Source organism: Lithobates pipiens, unplaced genomic scaffold (genome assembly GCF_037356315.1).
Source record: "Lithobates pipiens isolate NorthernLeopardFrog02 unplaced genomic scaffold, aLitPip1_a1.2 Scaffold_23, whole genome shotgun sequence".
NCBI classification, from domain to species: Eukaryota; Metazoa; Chordata; class Amphibia; order Anura; family Ranidae; genus Lithobates; species Lithobates pipiens.
The window spans coordinates 302,304,931-302,332,665 of record NW_027507785.1 but is presented as its reverse complement, the minus strand read 5'-3'; the positions used below and the strand labels follow the sequence as shown (position 1 = coordinate 302,332,665).

Genomic DNA, 27,735 nt, shown 5'->3' with positions numbered 1-27,735 from the left:
TACATACGCCACGATCGTTAGAGCGAGAGCGATAATTCTAGCACTAGACCTCCTCTGTAACTCTAAACATGTAACCTGTAAAAACATTTAAAGCATCGCTTAGTACACAACAAAAAATAGTGCTAACTTTCGTGTTTTTTTTTTATGAATGAAACTGTTTCTTTCCAAAAAAAAAGTTTGAAAAATGTCTGCGCAAATATCGTGTAACATGAAAAGTTACAAAGACCACCATTTTATTCCATAGGGTGTCGGCTAAAACAATATATAATGTTTGACGGTTCTGAGTAATTTTCTAGCATAAAAAAAAATATTTTTACATGTAGGAGAGAAGTCTCAGAATAGGCCTGGGTGGCATTGTTACTAAATATATTTTGAATACTGTTTGAACATTTTTAGTTCACATTGGGTATCTTTCAGGTGGTAGGGTTTTTTTTGATACATTTTTTTGTTATTTAAAAAAAAAAATTCTCACAGGCAAGTAGGTGTTATAGCCTAGCGCTTGAGTCTGGCATTTTAGTTAGAAAAGTAGAGTTAGTGCAACCCATGCTATATATATATATTCCATTTAGACTAGGTGGCAAGGGGTTAATTATCATAAGTAATATACAAATAATTATTATAAGCACTGTGAGTTCATCCTCTCAGTCTGCTGCAGTGTTCCAGCTTGTATTTAAACTGGCCGCTCTGTATGTAGCTTCTGACAGGCTGCGCAAGGAGCCCCGTATCTCCGGAACCATAGATGACAGCAGCAGCCCCATTTTAACCAGTGCTGGAGTGCGTCTTTAGCTACTTACCCCCCAAATGTGGGGTCTCTGTGACTCCTGATCGCCGAGCTACAATCCTCAAAGTCAATCTTTTTTTTTTATTTTTTTTTTTTTGGGGCAAATGGGCCTATCTTGAGAGAGGGGCCTGGAGCTGCAGCTCCAATAGCCCCTATGTTAATCCGGCCCTGCCGCCACAACTCTCCTTCATGTAAAAAAATCATAATTTTTTTGATAGAAAATTACTCAGAACCCCCAAACATTATATATGTTTTTTTTAGCAGACACCCTAGGGAATAAAATGGCAATTTTATCATTGCAACTTTTTATCTCACACGATATTTGCACAATAATTTTTTAAACGCCTTTTTTTTGGAAAAAAACGGTTTGATGAATTAAAAAATAACAAAACAGTAAAGTTAGCCCAATTTTTTTGTATAATATGAAAGATGATGTTATACCGAGTAAATAGATACCTAACATGTCACGCTTTAAAATTGCACACACTCATGGAATGGCACCAAACTTCATTACTTAAAAATCTCCATAGGCGACGCTTTAAAATTTCTTGCAGGTTACCAGTTTAGAGTTACAGAGGAAGTCTAGTGCTAGAATTGTTGCACATGCTCCAACGCAAACAGTGATACCTCACATATGTGGTTTGAGTGGAGTTTAGATATGTGGGCGGACTTACGCGTGCGTTCGCTTCTGAGCGTGAGCTACCAGGGACAGGGGCGTTTTAAAAAAAAAATTATTTTACTTTTTTTTATCACTTTTATCTCCCTATTACAAGGAATGTAAACATCCCTTGTAATAGGAATCTATGTGACAGGTCCTCTTTATGGAGAGATATAGATCAATAAGACCACACATCTTTCCTCCAGGCTGGAAAGCATGAGATCAGGAAAAAAAATTCACCAATCTCATGCTGACAGCCGCGATCGCGGCTTCGTTTATTTCCGGGCCTCAGACGGTCATATAGATGACTGGTGACCATCTTAGTCACCGGAAATCTCTATGCTCGTCCTCCGGCGGCGGGCGATTGTTTCTCTGGGCCACCGATGGCACAGGAGAGCCCGGAGAAGCACTGGATGGTGGCAAGGGGGGGGACATCCCCTCCCGTCGCCTATAAGAATGATCAAGTGGTGGAACTGCCACTATTATTATTCTTATCGTGCACAGAATCGCAGGCTGCAAAGAATGATATCTGAATGATGCCACTAGGTACAGGCATCATTCAGATATCCCCCCTAAAAGGCAAGGACGTCATTTTACTATGGCCGGGTATTAAAGTGGTAGGAAACAGCTATGTGTCTTTGTGGCTCTATATTCTAGGTCAGGGGTGGTCAACCTGTGGCCCACGGGTCACATGTGGCCCTCTGAGCCCTCTGATGTGGCCCTCCACCTCAAACCAGGGAAGTATACTTCTATTATATCCTGCGATTTTGCATGCTTTTTAAAAGCGCACGAAAACTTCTGAATCAGAAAGTGTACCACGCCCACAAGATGTAATAAAAGTCTATGGAAAGTACAGGTAAACTGCAGCACATCAGTGTAAAAGAAGCCTTATAGGAGGCTCAGGACAGTAAGGGCTCCTTTACATTTGCAGTTTGGGGATGGTAAAACCCCACAGTTGAGACGTGATTTCACTACACCCGCCCCCCAACCACTACTGTAGCGTTAGGACTTGCAATGGTGACCCCGTGCCATGCTCAAGGGGGCCTGTGTGGCTTCCCTGTCACATTCCGGACAGCAGCAAATACAGAAACCAATCCCCTTCCATTTTCCTCCTGCAACTGTTAACCACTTCCCGACCGGCGCACTCCGATGTACGTCGGCAGAATGGCCTGCATGCCAGTCGGGACCCCTGTGAGTCTGGTCGCGGGTCTTGCGGACTCGATCGCCGGGGGGATACCCGCGATCGTCTCACGGGCGGCTGAACGGGGAGATGCCGTTGTAAACAGCATCTTCCCATTCTGCCTAGCAACAAGTGGCGCTGATCTCTGCTCCATATGATTGCAGCAGAGATCAGTGTTCACTAACACAAAGCCCAGCCCCCACAGTTAGTAACACGCCCCTAGGAACACTTAAAGACTACACTGCCACCCCCTGGTTAACCCCTTCACTGCCAGTGTAATTTACACAGGAATCACTGCATTTGTATAGCACTGATTGCTGTATAAATAACAATGGTCCCAAAAATGTGTCAAAAATGTCCAATGTGTCTGCCACAATGTCGCAGTCACAATAAAAATTGCTGATCGCCGCCATTACTAGTAAAAATAAAAAAAAAGATGAATAAAAATGCCATAAGACTATTCCTTATTTTGTAAACGTTATAACTTTGCGCAAACCAATCAATAATAGCTTATTGCAATTTTTTTTTTACCAAAAATATGTAGAAGAATACGTATCGGCCTAAACTGAGGGAAAAAAATGTTTTTTTATATATTTTTGGGGGATATTTATTATAACAAAAAGTAAAAAATATTGTGTTTTTTTAAAAATTGTCGCTATATTTTTCTTTATAGCGCAAAAAATAAAAACCGCAGGGGTGATCAAATACCACCAAAAGAAAGCTCTATTTGTGGGGAAAAAAGGACGTCAATTTTGTTTGGGAGCCATGTCGCACGGCCGTGCAATTTTCAGTTAAAGTGACGCAGTGCCGAATCGCAAAAAGTGGTCTGCTCTTAAGCCAGCAAAATGGTCCAGTCTGAAAGTGGTTAAAAAATAGCTTCTCCTCTTCTCTCTCCAGCCGGCATTCAGTGGCTGCAGGAGGAAAATGTTCATTATGCTATTCAAAATAAAATAAAAAAACATTATTTAATTTATTTCATTGTGCCCGCGACTGGTTACCAAATCACTTAAGTGGCCCACGCTCTTCAAAAAGTTGAGCAAGTGGTTAAAGTTGTGCCATACTGTATATCTTAATAGTATTTTTGTATGTGCTTACATATAAAACATCTACACTTTCTTGAACTGTGAAACAACCCCTTTAACATCAATGTATAACAAATAAAAAATAAAAAAAAACTTCTAAAGAAACCAACAGCAGGATTTTTCTTTATCGCTGTGCTAATCTCATTCTCTGAGCTCTTCCAAGTGAAAACATCCGTTGTTATGCTATCTCCCTCCTCGTGTATTCGGCAATCCTGTCTCTAAAACAAGTCATTAACCTTGCAGAACCTCATTTCCCTGCTAGCTGTGTGGGTTCAGTCTCGGAGACATTGCTTCGCCGAACGCCCCTCATGATGCCTGCGCCGTATGTCTCCTCCGCTGACACGGATCCCAATATTCCGGTTATAATTTATGGCTGACAATTTCCAGAGCCTGGATCTGTAACTGCATCGGCGCCAACCCCCCTCCCAAGTTTGCGGAAACTTTTTCTGTCTCTACTGTTGCGGTAATTGGTACTAGGACAGTTTGGGGGACATTTTTTCTGCCTACCTATTCATGTGTAGGATTTTGATTCCATTTAAAATGAATGTTGTAAACCCTGGGTCGCCAAACTAATAGAATTTCTACACTTACCTGCTGATCTGCAGCCTCCGGTGCTAGATTGGGTGTCAGCCGGCAGTCAACTTGGAGATTGAAGCAATACTTTTAAACTGCGGAATGAAAAACATCCCTTCGCTGCAGTTACAGGAAGGTACAAAATGTATTTGTGGTGTCTGCTAAAGAAACTCGGAACCTGAAAGAATGGAACGTCTATCTGAAGATACAGAGTATGGCATAGGAGCATCTGTCCATGGGCCCATGAGGGTCCAGGGCGGATGTGCTCTTTCCTGCTATTTAGTGCTTGTGTTCTCACTCAAAGTAAATTATGTAAATTATATATCCTCCACATAGATAAGCTCAAGAGACTAACATACAGGGCAGACCTGTGGTGGCTGGTGCTCCGTTCCTCCCCCCCCCCCGTTGCTCAGTCTTCAGCCCACCAGCCCCACACTTACCCCATCTAGGTCACAGGCAGTGCTTCCTCCTCATTGGCTTCACACTGAATCTCATCCTTCTCGGCTTCACGGTGGCTTCCCCTGCGTCTTCTCTTTCTCGGCGGCCAATACGATTGCTTCTCCTCCCGTCCAATCAGGTCTTAGGACCTGCTTCCTGGTCAGCTGGGATGAGAATCAGGAAGACAATAGCGAATATGAATTCGCTATTGTCTCACAACTGGGTGGGCTCAGGGCGCACTGCTCTGAGCTCCAAACCCACACCTTTTTGAAGTCTATTAGAGTTGACTGCCAGCTGGCTCTAATCACATAAATAACAAAAAAAAACTTGAATCCGGGCCCTGCATGTAGATTAGGGGCTGGACACCTGTATTGATGGGGGGGGGGACGCCCCTGCACCCCTTATGGCTTCCCTGAAGAGATGAATTTTCAGTGATCGTCTAAAAGTGGACAGAGTAGGAGACAACTGGACAGATTGGGGTAGTGAGTTCCAGAGGATGGGAGAGGCTCTGTAGAAGTCCTGGAGATGAGCATGGGAGAAGGAGACAAGGGAGCTAGAGCAGGAGGTTGTGGGAGGAGCGGAGAGGACGGTTTGCATGATATTTGGAGATAAGATTGGTGATGTAGCTCGGGGAAGAGTTGTAAATGGCTTTGTATGTTATTTGTTTTGAATTTTGTCCGTTGGGCAATGGGAAGCTAGTGGAGGGATTGGCAAAGAGGGGTGGTGAACACTGAATGGTTGGTAAGGTAGATGAGTCTGGCAGCAGTATTCATGATAGACTGAAGAGGGGATAGCTTGCAGAGTTTTGTTGCTGGTGTGGGATCTACAATTAAGGGAGGAGTCTATTGACGCTGGCTGCTGGAAGATCAATTGTTGCTGAGGTGGATCTATTTTGCTTGGGGGAGGTATTGCTTTTGGCAGGAGGTCTGTTGCTGAAGGGATATATTGTTGCTGATGGAGATCTATTGCTGTTGAGGGGGTCTATTGCTGCTGGCTGCAGGGAATCTATTTTACTGCTTCCCTTGTTATCATTGACAAATTCCATACAAAATTATGTAGCACCACAAAATGATACTTGGTTCTGTATTTTCCAAAAGGGGTGATACTGGGAGGTGGGTAAAGGGTGGAACCAAGGGATGGTGCTTGGAGGTGGGTAGAAGGTGAAACCAAGGGATGGTGCTCGGAGGTGAGTAGAGGGTGGAACCAAGAGATGTTGCTCGGAGGTGGATAGGGGGTGGAACCAAGTGATAGTGCTCGGAGGTGGGTAGAAGGTAGAACCAAGAGACAGTGCTGTGAGGTGGGTAGAGGGTGGAACCAAGAGACGGTGCTCGGAGGTGGGTAGAGGGTGGAACCAAGGGACGGTGTTCAGAGGTGGGTAGCGGGTGGAACCAAGAGATGGTGCTCTGAGGTGGGTAGAGGGTGGAACCAAGAGACGGTGCTTGGGGGTGGGTAGGGGGTGGAACCAAGAGACCATGCTCGGAGGTGGGTAGAGGGTGGAACCAAGAGACAGTGCTCTAAGGTATGTAAAGGGTGGAACCAGGAAACCAAGGGATGGTGCTCTGAGGTGGGTAGAGGGTGGAACCAAGAGACAGTGCTTGGAGGTAGGTAGGTGGTGGAACCAATAGACCGTGCTCGGAGGTGGGTAGAGGGTGGAACCAAGAGACAGTGCTCTAAGGTGGGTAAAGGGTGGAACCAGGAAACCAAGAGATGGTGCTCTGAGGTGGGTAGAGGGTGGAACCAAGAAACGGTGCTCAGAGGTGGGTAGAGTGTGGAACCAAGAGACGGTGCTCTGAGGTGGGTAGAGGGTGAAACCAAGAGCTGGTGCTCTAAGGTGGGTAAAGGGTGGAACCAAGAAATGGTGCTTTGTGGTGAGTAGAGGGTAGAACCAAAAGACGGTGCTCGGAGGTGGGTAGAGGTCTATTGCTGCTGGCTGCAGGGAATCTATTTTACTGCTTTCCTTGTTATCATTGACAAATTCCATACAAAATTATGTAGCACCACAATATGATACTTGGTTCTGTATTTTCCAAAAGGGGTGATACTGGGAGGTGGGTAAAGGGTGGAACCAAGGGATGGTGCTTGGAGGTGGGTAGAAGGTGGAACCAAGGGATGGTGCTCGGAGGTGAGTAGAGGGTGGAACCAAGAGATGTTGCTCGGAGGTGGATAGGGGGTGGAACCAAGTGATAGTGCTCGGAGGTGGGTAGAAGGTAGAACCAAGAGACGGTGCTGTGAGGTGGGTAGAGGGTGGAACCAAGAGACGGTGTTCAGAGGTGGGTAGCAGGTGGAACCAAGAGATGGTGCTCTGAGGTGGGTAGAGGGTGGAACCAAGAGAAGGTGCTTGGGGGTGGGTAGGGGGTGGAACCAAGAGACCATGCTCGGAGGTGGGTAGAGGGTGGAACCAAGAGACAGTGCTCTAAGGTGGGTAAAGGGTGGAACCAGGAAACCAAGGGATGGTGCTCTGAGGTGGGTAGAGGGTGGAACCAAGAGACGGTGCTTGGAGGTAGGTAGGTGGTGGAACCAATAGACCGTGCTCGGAGGTGGGTAGAGGGTGGAACCAAGAGACAGTGCTCTAAGGTGGGTAAAGGGTGGAACCAGGAAACCAAGAGATTGTGCTCTGAGGTGGGTAGAGGGTGGAACCAAGAAACGGTGCTCAGAGGTGGGTAGAGTGTGGAACCAAGAGACGGTGCTCTGAGGTGGGTAGAGGGTGAAACCAAGAGCTAGTGCTCTAAGGTGGGTAAAGGGTGGAACCAAGAAATGGTGCTTTGTGGTGGGTAGAGGGTGGAACCAAAAGACGGTGCTCGGAGGTGGGTAGAGGGGTGATTCAGACGGGAGGAGTACCTGCACCTATTCTCTTAGGAAAAAAAGCCCTGTATACCACAATATGCAAAATAACTTAAAATATAATAAAGTCAAACTTTATTAGCCAATTATCCTAAACAATAATACAAACTCATTAACAACAACATTTAAAATTCATAGAAAAAAAAAAACATTAGCCATTAAATTGCTCCATATTGCAGGAACTATACATTTATGAATACCTGAATTAAAGTGTGAAGCACTGTGCAAATTGTCGGTGCTTCAGAAATGATTATAATACATAATAAATAAAATTAGCCACATAATCGTTCTATATTGCATAAAGTATAAATGTATACATTTCTGAATTAAAATGTAAAGCGTTGTGCACATATGAATGCCTATTATACTGTACATAAATAAGTGGCTAGGTGTATGATAAGCACACTTACTTAATTATCCTCTCTCTTTTTATTCTCTCATTTACATTTTGCATTGTGACAACCTGAGAAATTGAATGGCCTCTTGATGGATACTTTCTAATTATTAAATACATTGCACATATCCTGCTTCTTCTAACGTACTTTCTTTGCCTTGCAGAATTCAGTCTGGATCGTACCTTAGTACCGGCTGGTTCACTATGATCCTCGCCATGGATGCATGTGAAGGAATCCACGTTTATGGAATGATTAATGACACATATTGCACGTAAGAGTCCCAAGAGAACTATACAAATGTTATGCCAATTATAGTCTGTACTTTACATAGAAAAGAAGCTGCATTCAGAGATTTACAGAAGTACTTACCTTTACTGGAGAAAATGTTATTGCACTCACTCTCCGGTCATAGTCACGCAGCAATAAGGTCAAATTTGGTCAAATAATCTGTTTTGAAATGGTAGGATCAGTTCATATTGGCTGGAGTTTTATTGGCTGAAGACCACATGATTTCTGCACCTCCACCACCGCTGCTTCAAGCCAGGTGGAGGAGTTGGTTAACCACTTGCCGACCAGCTCACGCCAATATACGTCAGAAAAGCGGCACGGGGGCACAAAACAATGTACCCGTACGTCGCTGCGTCATCTGCAGCTAGCGGGCGCATGTACGCCACACGCCACAGGAGCGTGCCTGCAGGTCCCGCGGACTCGGTGTCCGGCGGTGGCCCGCGATTGTGGCACGGAGAGGCAGAACGAGGCATTTCCCCGTTCTGCCTAGCAACATGACAGGAATCTACTGATCAGGAGCAGTGATCTCTGTCATGTTCTAGTGAGCCCATCCCCCCTACAGTTAGAAGTCGCTGAGGGAACACAGTTAACCCCTTGATCCCCCCCCCTAGTGTTTAACCCCTTCCCTTCCAGTGACATTTACACAGTAATCGGTGCATTTGTATAGCACTGATCGCTGTATAAATGCTAATGGTCCCAAAATAGTTTCAAAAGTGTCCGATCTGTCCGCCACAATGTTGCAGTCACGATAAAAATCGCAGATCGCCACCATTACTAATAAAATAAATTATTAATAAAAATGCCATAAATCTATCCCCTATTTTATAGACGCGATAACATTTGCGCAAACCAATCAATATATGCTTATTGCAAATTTTTTTTAACAAAAATATGTAGAAGAATACATATCGGCCTAAACTGTGGAAGACATTTTTTTATACATCTTTTGGGGATATTTATTATAGCAAAAAGTTAAAAATATTCATTTTTTTCAAAATTGTCGTTTTTTTTTTGTTTATAGCGCAAAAAATAAAAACCGCAGAAGTGATCAAATACCACCAAAAGAAAGCTCTATTTGTGGGAAAAAAGGACGTCAATTTGTTTGGGTACAATGTCGTACGACCGCGCAATTGTCAGTTAAAGCGATGCAGTGCCGTATTGCAAAAAATGGCTTGATAAGGAAGGGGGTAAATCCTTCCAGGGCTGAAGTGGTTAAATCCAGACTCAACCACCGTATGGCTGTAACCAGCTGAGTGGCCAAAAAATATTTATGTAGATCTGGGGATGCTAAACCACGCTGATCACAAGGACGCATCATGGTGCTTAATTTATATCTGGAGTTCTTTGATCCCCATATGAAGGATGAAAAATTTTGAATTCAAAGTGGAGGACCACCCTGAAAAACAAAAATACATAAAAATTGTGCAAAAAATCAGAAAAGAAAAAAATGAAACTTACCAGAAATGCCTGTTGCTAGGCACATCGTCCTAATCTGCCTCTTCCTCTTCGGCGGTGATCTTCGGTCTTCTCTCCTCCGTGCGGCGTCTTCTGGGTAATGGGTCGCGCTGTGTTCTGGGAACTGTGTGTCCCAGAACACAGCGCGCCCCATTCACAAAGCGCTGCGTGACTCGCACATGCGCAGTAGGAAGCGGGCAGTGAAGCTGCAAGGCTCCACTGCCTGTTTCCCTTAGTTAAAATGGCAGCGCTGGGACCCTAGAGCCGAGGGATGGGTCGATCTCGGGCGGCCGACATCGTGGGCGCCCTGGACAGGTAAGTCTGCTTATTAACAGTCAGCAGCTACAGTGTTTGCAACTGCTGACTTTTACATTTTTTTTTTTAAAGCTGGCTCTCCTCTTTAATCTTGTAAAAAAGGAGCCAGGGAGCCGCTGAGGAGAACGTCTAAAAAGGTGCACAGGTTTTGGTATAATTTTCATTTTTAAAAAATTGAATACGTCCCAATAAGGATAATGGTAAAAACTTCAACACGTTCAGCTTCAGCCCAATATCTCCTAGGACCGGGGTCAAATTCAAGGAATTAAATTCAGAGGCTTGGCGAGAGACTTTTGGCGAATTTAGGTGCGACTTGCATAGACATCTGTGCATGAAGCCACACAGTTGTATTCTAAGTTGCACCTGAAGTTGCACCAACATGAGGCTTTGAAAGTATGTGACTTCAGATGAAATCGCATGATTTCAAAGCCGCATTCAGTGTGAACCTTGATTTATATAAAGAAGGTGGACCAGGATGCACAGATAGACACAAAAATTAGTATTGGCCGCCTTAGGTTCCTGTCAAAATGTCTGCACCTTCCTCATCAGTCCCCTTTTACATCATTCCCCCCTTACATCAGGGTCCCCAACAGAGTTCCCTCTTATCCCCTTCCCGCCGAGTGTACGCAGATATGCGTACTCGGCTTCCGGGGGTTATACCGGGATGATGACCGCACCTGCAGGCATCATCCCGGGACCGTTTTTCACAGCGGCGATTGTCTTTCCAGCCATAACAACCAATGCGGCTGAAAGCCGCTCGGCTGTTATGCCGGAGGAGCGGGAGGGGACGACCCCCCCCTCCTGTCACCTCCAGCCGCTCTTACCCTTGCTCCCGCTCAATCGGGAGCACCAATGCACAATCCGATGCCTCCGGCTGCTGGGCAGAGACTTGAATGAAGCCGTAATCGGCTTCATTCCAATCTCCTAATAGTAAACACGGACGTGACGTCATGACGTCACTTCCCGTTTACTCGGCTACCAATGGCGCTGGATTTAAAAATATTTACACTATTCAGAGTCACCGAAAACGGTGATCTGAATACTTTGAAGTGTAAAGGAGGGATCGGGGGTCTTTTAGACGCCCGATCCCCCCATAAAGAGTACCTGTCACCACCTATTACTGTCACAAGGGATGTTTACATTCCTTGTGATAGCAATAAAAGTGATCACATAAAAAAAAAAAAATATTTATTAATTTTAAAATAAATAAAAAAAATAAAAAAAAATTTAAAGCGCCCGCCATCCCCGCGAGCTCGTGAAGCAAAGAAAACGCATATGTAAACGGCGTTCAAATCACACATGTGAAGTATCACCGCGATCGTCAGAGCGAGAGCAATAATTCTAGCACTAGACCTCCTCTGTAACTCTAACCTGGTAACCGTAAAAAAAAATGTAAGCGTAGCCTATTGAGATTTTTAGGTACCGTAGTTTGACGTCATTCCACGAGTGCGTGCAATTATAAAGTGTAACATGTTTGGTATCTATTTACTCGGCGTAACATTATCTTTCACATTATGCAACCAAATTGGGCTAATTTTATTGTTTCGTTTTTTTTTAATTCATGAAAGTGTCCCTTTTCCCAAAAAGTTGCGTTTAAAACACCGCTGCGCAAATACCGTGTGACATAAAATATTGCAACATTCGCCGTTTTATTCTCTAGAGTCTCTGCTAAAAAAAATATATATATATAATGTTTGGGGGTTCCAAGTAATTTTCTAGCAAAAAATATGGATTTTAACTTGTAAACACCAGATGCCAAAAATAGGCTTAGTCATGAAAGGGTTATATCAGGGTCCCCATCAGAGTCCTCCCTTAAAACAGTGCCCCCATCAGAGTCCTTTTTGCCTTTCACCTGTAGAAGCAGGGTGGAGAAATTGGAGACGGGAGTGTGGATTATGAATCAGGGTTGGAGTCGGGTTGGTGAAGGTCGGGATGGATGATGGATGCTCTGTCCTCCTGTGATTGCTGGGACTCAACCAATGATGTGGACAAATACAGTTTGGCAGGGGGGGAACCTGTGCTTGAAACTGGTGGGGGGGGGGGGTAGAGTAGAAGTGGACCTCTGCCGGCCTGACTTGAGTCCTGTGTGAAAGCACACAAGGCCAACATTGAGGATTCACCACTGAACCTAGGTGCAGGCCAGATGAAATCTTGCAGCAGGTCAGATGCGGCTCTCGGACCATAGCTTGGAGACCCCCTGCTTTTTGTCAATAAACAGCAAAGAGTGCAGTCCATAAACATGACAGGGAAAATAGAAAGAGGAACAAGGTGCATTATCTATAAAAATTGATTATTCTAATCAAACTAGTGTGAGGGGTTAGCTCGGCAGCGGGTGTGTGTGACCCCCTGGATGGGTTCACAACACAAAATCAGGCACAGCAGACAGCGTTGTAGGTGAAAAAAAACAAAAGGTGCGGTTTATTCATGCTACATGCAGTAAAAAATATAACAGCCAAAACAAAAGAAAAAAATGAAAATAAATCCTGGTCAGCTTGACCTCTAAATACACACATAGATTCCCTGTCTAACAACTGAGTGCAGCCTTGTGCTGCACCAGTCCCTGTCTCTGTTGTAGACGTTTGCCACACAGGCGTTAACTTACCGCACAAAACAGGTGTCACACTCCCCAGTCTCTACAAACACAAAACTGGTTCCAGGATGGAGCATCTCCCTAAGCATGCTGTTTTTTTTTTGTAGAGGTCTTAATGAGCCCACTTACTTCAGCTGGGCTCATTAACTCTTCCCCTCTAATTGTAAAAGTCTGCATAAAGCCTGAATCTAGGGCACACATATTTCCCATCCTGGATACAACCAGGTGACTTTACCTGCGTGCTGCCACATACCCCCCCCCCCTCTTGTTTCAACCTTGGGGTTGTAACACAAGCAGTCAGACACGCATGTATCCGAGACAAAGCATCCACATTCCCCATTTTAACACCAGGGCGATGCTTAACTGTAAAGTTAAATTCCTGTAGGGCCAGGAACCACCTATTTACCCTTCTATTGGTCTCCTTGTTTTGAGCCATCCACTTTAAAGGAGCGTGATCAGTCACCAGGTCAAAGTGCCTACCTAGCAGATAGTACCGAAGGGAATCTAGAGCCCACTTCACTGCTAAACATTCCTTCTCAATTGTGGCGTAATTTACCTCATGGGACTTCAACTTCCTGCTGAGGTAAATGACTGGGTGCTCTTCCCCGTTCCAGACCTGGGATAACACTGCTCCTAACCCAACGTCTGATGCATCAGTTTGTACAACAAAGTCCTTAGAGAAGTCTGGTGAGTACAACACTGGCTGGCTACATAAGGCTGTTTTTAAGGACTGAAATGCTTCTTCAGCCTCTGGGGACCATTTAACCATAACAGACTCTTTCCCTTTTGTCAGGTTGGTGAGGGGCACAGCCTGAGAAGCAAAATGGGGAATGAATCGTCGATAATAGCCAGCGATTCCCAGAAAGGCTCGTACCTGTTTCTTGCTGTTGGGACGTGGCCAACTCTGTATGGCCTCGACTTTATTGACTTGGGGTTTTATTACCCCCCCTCCCAATAGTGTACCCAAGATATTTGGCCCCCTCCTGTCCAATGGTACACTTCTTTGGATTGGCCGTAAACCCAGCTTCCCGGATAGAGTCTAGGACTGCTTGTACTTTTGGCAAATGTGAGACCCAGTCTGTGCTATGGATAATCACATCATCCAGGTAAGCTGCAGCATATTTCTGATGGGGCCTCAGAATCTTATCCATTTTCCGCTGGAATGTTGCCGGTGCATTCTGTAACCCAAACGGCATTCTCTTATATTGGAATGCCCCATCTGGGGTTACAAACGCAGTTTTCTCCTTGGCCGACTCGGCCAGGGGAATTTGCCAATACCCTTTGGTGAGATCAAGAGTTGTCATATATCGGGCTGTTCCCAGCCGGTCAATCAACTCATCTATCCGCGGCATGGGGTAGGTGTCAAATTTTGTAACTTTATTCAATTGTCGAAAATCGTTACAAAACCGCCAGCTCCCATCAGGTTTGGGCACTAGTACGATAGGACTGGACCAGTCACTCTGGGACTCCTCTATCACACCCAATTCCAGCATCCTTTGAACCTCCCCACGTATTGCCTCCCGTCGGGCCTCTGGTATTCTATAAGGTTTTAGTTTTACCCTTTCTCCTGGCGGGGTGATAATGTCATGTTCTACGCCAGATGTTTGTCCCGAAAGCTCAGAGAAAACCTCTTTGTTACGAAGTACAAACTCTTTAACCTCCTGTTGTTGGGGTTTCGATAAGGTGTCTGCTATTCCAACCTCAGGAACTAAGCACTCAGGCTGTGCTTGTGACAAAGTCTCTGCGACTAGGGATTCCCTATCCCTCCAGGCTTTCAGCAGATTGACGTGATAGATCTGCTCCGGCTTTCGCCTTCCTGGCTGTCTAACCCTGTAGTTCACCTCACTTATTTTTTCAATTACTTCATATGGACCTTGCCATTTGGCCAGAAATTTGCTTTCAACCGTAGGGACTAGCACCAAGACCCTATCCCCCGGGGAAAAAGTACGGGTCTTGGCCCCACGGTTGTACACTCTCTGCTGTGCTAACTGCGCTTGGGTCAAATGTTCCTTTACGATTGGCATTACCTGTGCAATTCTATCTTGCATCAGGGCGACATGCTCAATCACACTCCTGTGAGGAGAACTCTCATTTTCCCAAGTTTCCTTGGCGATATCCAGCAGCCCTCTTGGGTGTCTCCCATAGAGCAACTCGAAGGGTGAGAAACCCGTAGAGGATTGGGGTACCTCCCTAATGGCAAACATCAGATAGGGTATTAGACAGTCCCAATTCTTTCCATCTCTATCCACCACCTTCTTTAACATTTGTTTTAGGGTTTTGTTGAATCTTTCAACCAACCCATCTGTTTGGGGGTGATACACAGATGTACGCAATTGTGTCACTTTGTACAACTTGCATAGTTCCTTCATAACCCTGGACATAAAGGGTGTACCTTGGTCCGTAAGCAGTTCCTTACAAATACCCACGCGGCTAAAAACAAGAGATAGCTCTTTGGCTATGGTTTTGGCCGAGGTATTTCGAAGAGGAATTGCTTCCGGATAACGGGTGGCATAGTCCAATATAACCAAAATGTACTGATGCCCCCTAGCAGACTTCATTATCGGACCTACCAAATCCATTGCGATCCTCTCAAAGGGGACCTCAATGATAGGAAGAGGTACCAGCGGGTTACGGAAATGTGGCATACGTGCGGACTTCTGACACACAAGGCAGGAGGAACAATAATTTTCTGTTTCCTTCATGACCCCAGGCCAATAGAATCTCTGCAGTACCCTCTCTCTGGTTTTCTCGGCCCCCAGATGACCTCCCAGAATGTGCCCATGGGCCAATTCTAACACCATCTTCCTGTAAGGTTTGGGCACCACAAGTTGCTCAATGGTTTCTTCTGCCCTTTGAGCCACTCGATACAGCAGGTCCCTTTCCATAGTGAAGTAAGGATAAGTGCAAGTCTTATCTGGGTTCACTAACTCGCCATCTATTTTCACCACATTTTCCCGTGCCTTTATTAGGGTGGGGTCTTTTAACTGTTCTGTGGCAAAATTTTCCCTGTGAACCTCAAGATCCGAAAACTCCACAGATGGCATGTTTTCATCTGAGGATGTTGGCTCCTCCCCAGTTTCTCGAGTTTCCCCCGCCAATACCGACAAGGGAAATTCAGGAGAGTCCTCACCACTCCCAGAGGAATTCTGGTCATCTTCCTGGTTTATAGGGGCACCAGTGGGGGGCTCAGGACAATCCCAGAGTTCCCAGAATTTTGGAAAATCCCTTCCCACAATAGCATCATGTGGTAAGTGAGACACTAACCCCACCTGATGAGAGAGGTTACCTTTGGGGGTCTCAAAAAACACTGAAGTTACAGGATACTCTCGGGTGTCCCCATGCACACAAATAACAGCCACCTTGTTCTTCCCAGAGAACTTTGTAGTAACTAATTCAGCTTTTTGTCAATGTTACCAGGCTACCTGAATCCAGCAACACATCAACATTTCTACCATTAATACACATTTTACATAAATGTTTCTCAGGTCCCCGAATGGCAGTGCATGCAACTGTCGCAAACAGCGACTGACGTCTCTCCCTTATAAAGTCACATTGCATAGGCTCATCCACAACTGGGCAATTGGCTGCAATATGTCCCTCTTGGCGGCAGCGGTAGCAAATAATCTTTTTCGCTGCCTCTTGCAGCCTGGGCTTCCCGGGCTGCTCCCGCCAGACCTTAGGTAGAACTCCCACTCTCTCACTCTCTCCACCCTCACCCCTTGGAGTCATCTTACCCGCCACTGGGGATGATCTGGTCTTAGGATGGAAAGTCCGTGAGTCCCTGGAAGAGGTGGTCAAGTTCTCTGTAGCCAAGTACCTCTCAACCAGATCCACAAGTTTATCTGCATTTTCTGGGTCTCCATGGCTTACCCATTTTTGGATGGCAGTAGGAAGAGCTCTCAGGAAACGATCCATAACAACACGTTCCACAATGTTTGGTGCGGTCAAAGTCTCTGGCTGCAGCCACTTCCTGCTCAGGTGAATGAGATCATACATTTGAGACCTGGGGGGTTTTCCAACCTGAAAAGTCCAATTATGCACACGCTGAGCCCGGACGGCCAGGGTGACACCCAGCCGTGCCAATATTTCTGTTTTTAGCACCACATAGTCTTTTGCTTGGTCAGGCTCTAGGTCATAATAAGCTTTCTGCGATTCCCCAGTTAACAGAGGGGCCACCAGTCCAGCCCATTGCTCCTTAGGCCACTTTTCCCTTTCAGCAGTCCTTTCAAATGTGGTCAAAAACACCTCCGGATCATCCTCTCCAGTCATTTTTGTCAGTAAACGGCTCACACCAAAGGATGCGGTATTATTGTAACCACTTGCTTCATTGGTCTGCGGACGTTGCTGTATTAATATCTCTATTTTCAGATTGCTGCTGGGCTTGTTGCTGAGCTTCCAAACTCTGCAGGTGAGCTTTCTGCTGAGCTTCCAGACTCTGCTGGTGAGCCTTCTGCTGAGCTTCCAGACTCTGCTGCAAAGTTGCATTTGTCTGCTGCTGGGCTGCAAGGCTCCTTTGAAAACCCGCATTTGTTTGCTGCTGATTTGCATTTGCTAGAGCCAGCTGTCTCAGTATCTCCTCCATGCTGGCCTTAAAAAAAAACTGCCAAAATTCTCCACCAACTGTGAGGGGTTAGCTCGGCAGCGGGTGTGTGTGACCTCCTGGATGGGTTCACAACACAAAATCAGGCACAGCAGACAGCGTTGTAGGTGAAAAAAAACAAAAGGTGCGGTTTATTCATGCTACATGCAGTAAAAAATATAACAGCCAAAACAAAAGAAAAACATGAAAATAAATCCTGGTCAGCTTGACCTCTAAATACACACATAGATTCCCTGTCTAACAACTGAGTGCAGCCTTGTGCTGCACCAGTCCCTGTCTCTGTTGTAGAAGTTTGCCACACAGGCGTTAACTCACCGCACAAAACAGGTGTCACACTCCCCAGTCTCTACAAACACAAAACTGGTTCCAGGATGGAGCATCTCCCTAAGCATGCTGGTTTTTTTTGTAGAGGTCTTAATGAGCCCACTTACTTCAGCTGGGCTCATTAACTCTTCCCCTCTAATTGTAAAAGTCTGCATAAAGCCTGAATCTAGGGCACACATATTTCCCATCCTGGATACAACCAGGTGACTTTACCTGCGTGCTGCCACACTAGATAATTATACTCAATACCTGTAAAAAAAATTATAAAAATCACAATTGAGTATATAAACGTTTCCATTCAATAAACACAATTAAAGCGGAACTCAAATGCATCTCAGCACAACACATGGAAAACGTTATTCAATTCATTTTTACTATTTAAAGCTAACACCTTCATCTATCCATGCCTCCACGTTTTAATAATTTTAGAAATCACTTTGAATCCCCCCCTAGCATTTCTAGATGTGACCATCTTGAGTAAGGGCGGATGATTAATGTAGCATTCACTACTTGGAATCCATCTGCCCTAAGCTTAGGCATGCAGGCAGGAGGGTGTGCTTAGCTGAGAAAGCCCCTCCCCCTCCTCCAGATGAAAGAAAAAAAATGCCATGAAAACTCCTGGGATGTATGGCATCGTTTTGGCCTAGGCCAGAAACCAGGAAGCAACCGAAGAAATGCAAAAGATGAAAACAACATATTTTTACCCTGTCTCTTTTTAATAAATATTGATTTGAATAAAACAAAAAAATATATAATATACGGTGCCTTAAAAAAGTAATGTTACAACCAAAATACTAAATGTATTTTATTGGGATTTTAAGTGATAAACCAACACAAAGTGGCACATAATTGTGAAGTGGAAGGAAAATGATAAATGGTTTTCGTTTTTTTATACAAATAAATATCTGAAAAGTGTGGCGTGCATTTGTATTCAGCCCACTTTACTCTGATATGCCTAACTAAAATCTAGTGGAACCAATTGCCTTCAGAAGTCACCTAATTAGTACATAGAGTCCACCTGTGTGTAATTTAATCTCAGTATAAATGCAGCTGTTCTGTGAAGCCCTCAGAGGTTTGTTAGAGCAGTGGTCATCAACCCTGTCCTCAGGGCCCACTAACAGGCCAGGTTTTATGTATTACCTTTGGGAGATGAAGACTAGAATACTGAAATCACTGAGCAGCACATTATATCACCTGTGATGTATATCAGTTATCTTGCAAACCTGGCCTGTTAATGGGCCCTGGGGACAGGGTTGATGACCACTGTATTATGGAACCTTAGTGAACAAACAGCATCATGAAGGCCAAGGAACACACCAGACAGGTCAGGGATAAAGTTGTGGAGAATTTTAAAGCAGGGTTAGATTATAAAAAAAAAATATCCCAAGCTTTAAACATCTCACTGTTCAATCCATCATCTGAAAATGGAAAGAGTATGGCACAACTGCAATCCTACCAAGACGTGGTCGTCCACCTAAACTGACAGGCCGGGGAAGGAGAGCATTAAACAGAGAAGCAGCCAAGAGGCCCATGGTAACTCTGGAGGAGCTGCAGAGATCCACAGCTCAGGTGGGAGAATCTGTCCACAGGACAACTATTATTCGTGCTCTCCACAAATCTGGCCTTTATGGAAGAGTGGCAAGAGGAAAGACATTGCTGAAAGAAAGCCATGAGAAGTCCCGTTTGCAGTTTCGATAAGCCAGGTGGGAGACACAGCATACAAGTGGAAGAAGGTGCACTGGTCAGATGGGACCAAAATTGAACTTTTGGCCCAAAAGCAAAACACTATGTGTGGTGGAAAACTAACACTGCACATCACCCTGAACATACCATCCCCACCGTGAAACATGGTGGTGGCAGCATCATGTCGTGGGAATTCCACTTCACAATTATGTGCCACTTTGTGTTGGTCTATCACATAAAATCCCAATAAAATACATTTGTGCAAAATTTCAAGTGGTATGAATATTTTTTCAAGGGACTGTATCTTCACTAATTCTAGTGGAATAAGGATCAAAAATAGTCAATGTTGATTGAGAAAGTTTTATTTCCGCTTTAAGCAATTCAAAACTAAAATTGAAGTTAGTGTTGCTTTAAAGAAATGTAATTAAACTAACTTGTTTCCTTTTCAGATCAAATGGCTTCCGGAAGGTTCCCTATCACTATTATGAACCAGGAAGATACGAATGTGATGAGTATATCCTACATGAGAACGCTCCATACGGCGGTCACCGGTTCATCACGGAAAAACGCGTCTTTGCCAAGTGGTCAAAGCTGCATAATATAACATTCTCCCATCCGGACTGGACATTCCCTTGAGGAAACTGATTTAGAAAATGACAATATAACTTTCAGAGCCTCAAAACCATAATAATACCGAACACAATTCCTAGGAAAACTATTACTGTATGCGGAAAGCACTTTATGCATCAAGATTTCAGTTTAAAGTGATATCCTCATTTTCTGGCAAGTGATTAGGAGCATAGCTTCCAGCAGAAAGGGCAAGCGATTGAATCACATGGCTTAGTATTATTATAGGGATGTGTTCCTTCTAACTTTTGTCCTGTACCATGTTTGTTGGGAGCACTTTTCCTCTGCTTTTGGCATCACCAGATTTCCTACTATGGGGTCACGGGGAAGATAGCCCAGTCTCAACCAGTGTTAATTTAGTCGACTAAAACGACTAAAACATTTTAGTCCACTAAAACGACTAAAACATTTTAGTTGACTAAATTGACTAAAACATTTTAGTCGACTAAATGAATACTATTTTATCAACTAAAATATGACTAAAATGAAAACAATTGAGATGACTAAAATACGACTAAAACTAAAAGCCATTTTAGTCAAAAGACTAGAATGAGACTAAAACTAAAATGCCATTTTAGTCCTAAGACTAAAATTAACACTGGTCTCAACCTGGCCTCCTGAGCCTGGTGGAGGCTTCACCCCCTGCACCCATCAATACGCCAGTGATTCTGCCAGTCTTTGTTACACAGATACACCCTAAGAGACTGCTAACAATGTCTTAGTGAAATGCAAATCTCAACTTATTTCTGATGCAATGTTCAACTGCTTTTACTGCTGCTGTAGCCACTTCTGTCAATCTCCTTTTTTCCACTGTGATCTCAGAGAATGCCTTGACAGCGTATGTATAGTTCTTGCTGCATACAAACTCCATTAGAACACGAGTGAGTAGGTTTAAAGAAAAGGAGAGAGGGCAATGGCTTGTAGTAGTGTAGTAGTGTGTTGTGTCGTCCAAGGTTAGCCAAGAGAGTTTTTGAAACTGTCCAAAGACAGCAAGAGAAAGGAAAAAATAGTGTTTGCCACCTTGCTTGATTTGCCCACATTGAAGGAGCCACAGGGTGGTAGAATGCTTACTTGTCAAAGTGAACCTGTCAGATACATCAAGGTGTACCGGTGTCACTTATACCTCTTCCAGGGTCCAGCGATGGGTCTCCTCTCTGTATCACAGTTGCTGGCAATTCTGGATTTCATCCACAGCACCCACACTGAAGCCCATCAGGAGACAATTCTCCTGATCTGTGCTATGTCTAATAAGGGGACAGTTCTCCTGATTAAATTGCAAAGTGATGTGTGGCTCAGAATTCAAGCAATGTAATGCTATATTTTAGTTGAGCCTCAAACCGACTTGTGTCTTTCAGTGACCCCAGTGCACCCATGTGCATATGTGGCATGATTGCACCCCAGAGCATCTGCATGTTCTTGTGACCCCCCAATGCACCTATTTGCCTTTGACACCAGCACATTCCAGAGGATCAGAGAATCTTTTGTCCTGTGTCTTCTTGTGACCCCAGGGAGCTCATGTGCTCCCATGACACCAGCACACCCCACAGTATCTTGTGTCTTCTTATGACCCACAGTGAGCTGCTGTGCCCCCATGACACCAGCACACCCCAGAGCATCCTGTTTCTTCTTGTGAGCCACATTGAGCTCCTGTGCAACCATGACATCAGCACACCCCAGAGCCTCCTGTGTCTTCTTGTGACCCCCAGTGATCTCCTCTGCTTCCATGACACCAGCACACCCCAGAGCCTCCTGTGTCTTCTTGTGACCCCCAGTGATCTCCTCTGCTTCCATGACACCAGCACACCCCAGAGCCTCCTGTGTCTTCTTGTGACCCCCAGTGATCTCCTCTGCTCCCATGACACCAGCACAACCCATTGCATCCTGTCACCCCCAGTGAGCTCCTGTGCAACCATGACACCAATACACCCCAGTGCATCCTGTGTCTACTTGTGACCACGAGTGAGCTCCTGTGCAACCATGACACCAATAACCAAGAGCATCCTCTGTCTTGTTGTGACCCCCAGTGAGCACCTGTGTGCCCATGACAGCAGTGCACCATAGTGCATTCTCCGTCTTCTTCTGACCCCCAGTGTGCCCTTGTGTGTCTGTGACACCAACACACTCAGAGCATTCTGTGTATTCTCGTGACCCCCAGCATGTCCATGTGCACCTGTGATTTCAGTGCACCCCAGAGCATCAGAGTATCTTGTGTCTTCTTGTGACCACCAGCGAGCCCCTGTGACACCAGTGTGCCTCAGAGCATCCTGTGTCTTCTTGTGACTTCCAGCATGACCCTGTGTGCCCAGTGGCTTCACTGTATCCCAGTGCATTTTGCGTCATCTAGAGCACCACGTGACTCCATTGCACCGCAGAACAGCCTGCGAAATCTTATAATCCCAGTCCTCCCCTGTGTGCCCAATGACTCCAGTGTCTACCAGACCATCTTCCATCTTGTGTCCTCTAGTGACACCAATGTACCCCTGTGACCCATGACTTCAGTAAACCCCAGAGCATCATGTGTCATCTAGCAACTCCTGGGGTGTCCTATGCAGCTCTGTGACCCTTGTGTCTCCATGCAGTTTTTGGCACACTCTGTAGTTGTTTGGCCTAATACGCACCACCAGTACCCTCAGCTGCCTCTCTACCCTCAGGTAAAATACTGCAATCACTCACACTGTCCTTCTTTCATTGGATATAAATCCATTTGTTTGACAGCAGGTTAACAGTACTGCCAAAGGGTAGTTAAGTTAACTGGAAACATTTTTCATTTTAGTGCACCAAATAGCTCCTGTACTCCAGACATACACTATATACACGTATTTACCCTGACTATTAGCTAAGCTATGCTCCTCTTAGAACTATCCTTGCCAGCACAGCATAACCGGCCAATATAAGAGCTCTATTGGCCCCTGAGGCACTCTGCAGGGGTGGGCTAAACTCAAAGACGGAAGCCAAGGCCTTGTGTATAATATGGGCCTGTTATCCAGGAACGCCCTAAAGAGCTATCACAGGATTATCAAAAGGTACTTGTACACCGGCATTATTATGTTATCCGTACATCACAATATATCTAACCGGTTCATTTTACAGTCAAACCTTTCTCACAACTTTAAAAAAAAAAACATGTACGTCCAGTGATTGGTTTCAACTTTGTAAATAGTATTTTACTATTTTGTAGACAAGATGTACTCCTTTGTTTATTGCATGTATATCCAACAACAATCTCCTTCCCGTTAGCCCACCTAAATTTCTCCCACCCATCAGCTTATAGAGCTGTCACCCTCTCTGTAAGCCTGATTTTAGTTTGCATCTAAAAAAATGATACCAATATAAGGTAATTCCTTAAACTAGCGGTACTGAAATCGTATTTATGTAAAGAATACATAGCCAACTTAGATACTGTGGACCTACTATAAAATATGGGATGGGAGCAGCAATGGGGACCCCTGTGTCCCTGCCAATGGACTTCATACGTGTACCAAGCAACTCATGATCACTGTTGTAATAAGCAATTGATACTGTGAAGGAATACTTGACACGATTATGCTTTAAATAATGCTCCTCTTTGTAGCTAAATAACTGAAGTTGCTCTTTGGATTGTTGTTTTTTTGTTTCGTTTTTTTATGATGCATGAGAAAAATGATAACGTAAGTATTTTTCTACTTATCTATTTTTTTAGTCTGTAGCAAGTGGCTCATTTTATACATATCTACTTCAGACACACAATACCTCTCAGTGTACGGCACATAGTGCCTCATTTGTATGTAACACACACCCATATTTGTATTATGATGTATGCAGATACTTGTAGACCAGAAGCATCCTCATGAACTGTCCTGCCTAAAGTGAACCTGTACGCCGTGTTTTCAAATTTAAACAGTAAAACTCTTGTCTACAAGCAGACATCACATGATGCCCACTGTTAACTAGAAATGCCACTTTTGTGTGCCTCTCTGATTTTGTTTCACTTTGTTACTAGGGCTTGACTTTCCTAGACTTCATGGCTAAGCTGCAGTCCAATGACACAGGCTCAGTGACCACCAAGGCACTCTGAGCCCCCGTACACACGGTCGGAGATCCCGACAACCAAATCCGTCTGAGTAATTCCGATAGATTAATTCCAGAAGAGGTCCGGAAGTGATGTGGCATACACATGGTCGGACTCAGTTGTCGGAAAATCCGATTGTACATAATGTGATGACGTTATTTCGTTACGATGGGACTACGTTCAGGCTAGTAGCCAATAGCTTTGGTCTAGGTATTTGATCTAAGCATGCGTGGCACTTTGTCCGTCGGAGTAGGCTACACATGATCGGAGTATGTCCGATCGGAGCATTTTGTCGGAAAATTTTACCGGCAAGTTGGAAAAGTTGGTCCGTCGGATATTCCGACGGAAACAGTCCGATGGAGACCACACACAGTCGGAATATCCGACAAAATGGTCCGATAGGAAACATTCCGTCTGAATCTCCGATCGTGTGTACAAGGGCTTACTGAACTATTAGCCCATTCCTCAGCGCAGATGATTACAGAAAGCTAACATGAATGCAAATTCAGGTACTTATACCATTTACACCTAAAATTTAATTTAAAGTTGATCTATGGGAAATAAAAATAATACATATGATAGTCTAGCAATAGCAATAAAACAACAGTTTTTGACCTTTCCGATCATGTGATTGCCGTGACAGCCAATCACATAATCATAAACCCCACCCCCATATCTGAAACCTCTTAAAAGGCCTGGGAGGTGCCGCTCAAATGGGTTAAAGCAGAACTTCACTCAAAAAATGAAGTACCGCTGACCTGCTCCATCCATCAGCCCTTAGTGAGTTAGAGGTTCTTTTGAGGGTGAGGGAGCGCATATTTTGTTTGGGGGTTACCCACTCCCACTTTTGTAATCCTGCTCTAGATAAGGAGGATGCCCCTGTGCTGCCTCCTCACCTCCTGCAGGTTGTAGGACTATTTACAGAGCACTGCATGAGTTAGTGCATGTGCAGTTGGGAGTAAATTGTGGTTCCTCAAAAAGCCACAGGCAGCTCCAAAATCCAAGATGGCGGTGATAGTGACCTGCAGCAGTAAGAAGAACTGGCTGCAGGAAGACAGTGTTGGCACTGGTAAGTACCCGATTTGTTAACCACTTGCTGACCACCCACAGTCATTTTTACTGCTGCCGGGTGGCACAGGCAGGCTGGATCACATACACATGTATGTCATCCAACCTGTTCCGGTCCAGTCTAGAGGCAGGATGGATGGGCAAAGGCAACAAATGGAGGCAGGACAGATGGGTAGGGAAGAATGGCTGGAGGCAAGAAGGGTGGGTGGGGAGGAATGGCTGGGGGCAGAATGGATGGGAGAGGGGAAGGGCTAGAGGCAGAATGGATGGGAGAGGGGAAGGGCTAGAGGCAGAATGGATGGGTGAAGGGAACAGCTGGAGACAGGACGGATGGGTGGGGAGGAATGGTTGGAGACAAGAAAGATGGGCTTGGAGGAGAGGCTGGAGGCAGAAGTGATGAGTGGGGAGGAACAGCTGAAGGCAGGACAGATGGGTGGGGAGGAGGGCTAGAGGCAGGATGGATGGGCAGGGAGGAGAGGCTGAAGGCAGGACAGGTAAGCGGGGGGGTGTGAGGCTTTCCATCTTTCCATAGACCACGGATGTTACAGACATGCTGCACTAATACACAGAGCATCTGTAGAGTCAGTGGTATGACATAAGACATAATCTGACCATGCTGTCATGGATCGGCAGCCATGATTAGCGTGGTCATTTTACTGTCAGGAAGATGGGCGCTGGCAGGATCAACCGGTTATTACTCACGATAGGAAGGCTTGAATGTCATTGCATTGCTACAGACCATATTATCATGTGTCAAAGAGGCAGTACCATATTTTTTTTTTTCTTTAGGGTTACAAACACTTTAAAGCCTAACTCCAGCTAACACAGTTTAGGGCAACATTTTTTTGGAAAATGTTTTGAATCATATAACTAAAAGCTGACCATTGTTGGCAGTGTGTTATGGTTTGTTCCAACCATTGTGGTTGTCCCTTTTGTTGGGCAGCATGGTCTGCATAAAAATCTTGAGAAAAGAAAAGAAAAAGGCATTTAAAGTAAAAAGCAATTCACATATATATATATATATATATATATATATATATATATACAGAAATATGGTAGGTTACTTCCTTCTCTTTCCTTTGAGATTTATTTCTGGAGTGTAGTGTCAGGCTAGGCTGACAATTTTCCACCAATAATCATAGAAAAAAAGACGGGACACGTTCTCCAATGCAAAATGTTCTTGTTATCGTTGAATAATCTTCATGTCAAGACAATAAAGTGCAATGCTACTGTATAGTTACAAGCATACCAAGCTCTTCACCAGGCTTTGTGCCCACAAAGGGCATACCATGCTCTTCATCAGGCTTGATTAAGAGCATGGTATGCTCTTTGTGGGCACAAAGCCTGGTGAAGAGCTTGGTATGCTCATAACTGTACAGTAGCATTGCACTTTATTGTCTTGACATGAAGATTATTCAAAGTTAACAAGAACATTTTGCATTGGAGAACGTGTCTCGACTTTATATATATGTATATAACTATATATATATATATATATATATATATATATATATATATATATATATATATATATATTGAATACTATCAAAAATATAAAAATACAGAATTTGTCTCAATAATGGGCCATTAATTATTTTTCTTTTAATATCTGCCTGGAGGTCACCCTAATCTAAAGGGTTAGTTCCCCTTTCCAGTAAATTGCATTATGCAGTAAAGGGTACCGCTATACTTTTAAAAACACTGTAGCTTGAAAAGAAGTTTAATTAATGCCATCCCTGTAGGCCCATTGCGATTGACCAATGGCCTAGCTAAAAAAGTGATACTGGGATCGATCGGGGGAACCGGGATGCCCCGTGCATTGAGCGCACCCTCAGCATCACTGAAACAAGCACTCTCTCCCTCTTTCAATACCTGTGCATGGACAGCTCTTTTTCTGGAGAGGACACTATGCATGCACATGACTGCAAAACTACACAAAGAAAGCATAGCTTTAATTATTGTAGAACATTTTTTGACCTCCTTCCATGTGTGCTCTTTAACTGAAAAAAACTATGAATTTTAGCAGGTGGGAATGGTCCCAGAAACCACCAGCTTGACCTGTCATCTTCTGCTGTAACTGTGAAGCCCTTGTACACACGGTCGGAGATTCCGACAACCAAATCCGTCTGAGTAATTCCGCCGGATTAATTCCGGAAGAGGTCCGGAAGTGATGTTGCATACACACGGTCGGACTAAGTTGTCAGAAAATCCGATTGTACATAACGTGATGACGTTATTTCGTTACGACGGGACTACGTTCAGGCTAATAGCCAATAGCTTTGGTCTAGGAATTTGATCTGAGCATGCGTGGCACTTTGCCCGTTGGAGTAGGCTACACATGATCGGAGTATGTCCGATTGGAGCATTTTGTTGGCAAATTTTACCGGCAAGTTGGAAAACTTGGTCCGTCGGATATTCAGACGGAAACAGTCCGATGCAGACCACACACAGTCGGAATATCCAACAAAATGGTCCGATAGGACACATTCCGTCGGAATCTCCGACCGTGTGTACAAGGGCTTAGAGTTAAAGGGCTTGTCACTTGGGTCAGGTGTTGCCTTTCCTATACGGCCTTAGAAAGTGCAAAGCCTAGGAACGCCTCTGGTCTCCCCCGCTGTGGGTTTAGTGAAAAGAACGATGTATTCTAACGCTTCTTTAACAGATTACTTCTTGGTCGCTAAAGGTTACTGCAACATTGTGTTCAACATTTTTTAAAGTGTATCTAAACCCAAAAACAAGAATGTAATATATTGCATATCACCATTTCTTAGATGTGTTAGCTGCATTAG

At 44.6% G+C, this 27,735-nt stretch overlaps 1 protein-coding gene across 1 annotated transcript in view; it reads left to right on the top strand.

Moving 5' to 3' along the window:
* Positions 1-26,150, top strand: part of ST6GALNAC3 (ST6 N-acetylgalactosaminide alpha-2,6-sialyltransferase 3) — a 533,542-nt gene extending 507,392 nt beyond the window's left edge. The window contains exons 4-5 of the mRNA XM_077450428.1: positions 8,112-8,219; positions 19,653-26,150. Coding sequence (XP_077306554.1) covers positions 8,112-8,219; positions 19,653-19,839 — 295 coding nt within the window. The 3' untranslated portion in view covers positions 19,840-26,150. The remainder of the gene's footprint in view (positions 1-8,111; positions 8,220-19,652) is intronic.
* Positions 26,151-27,735: the final 1,585 nt, after the last annotated feature.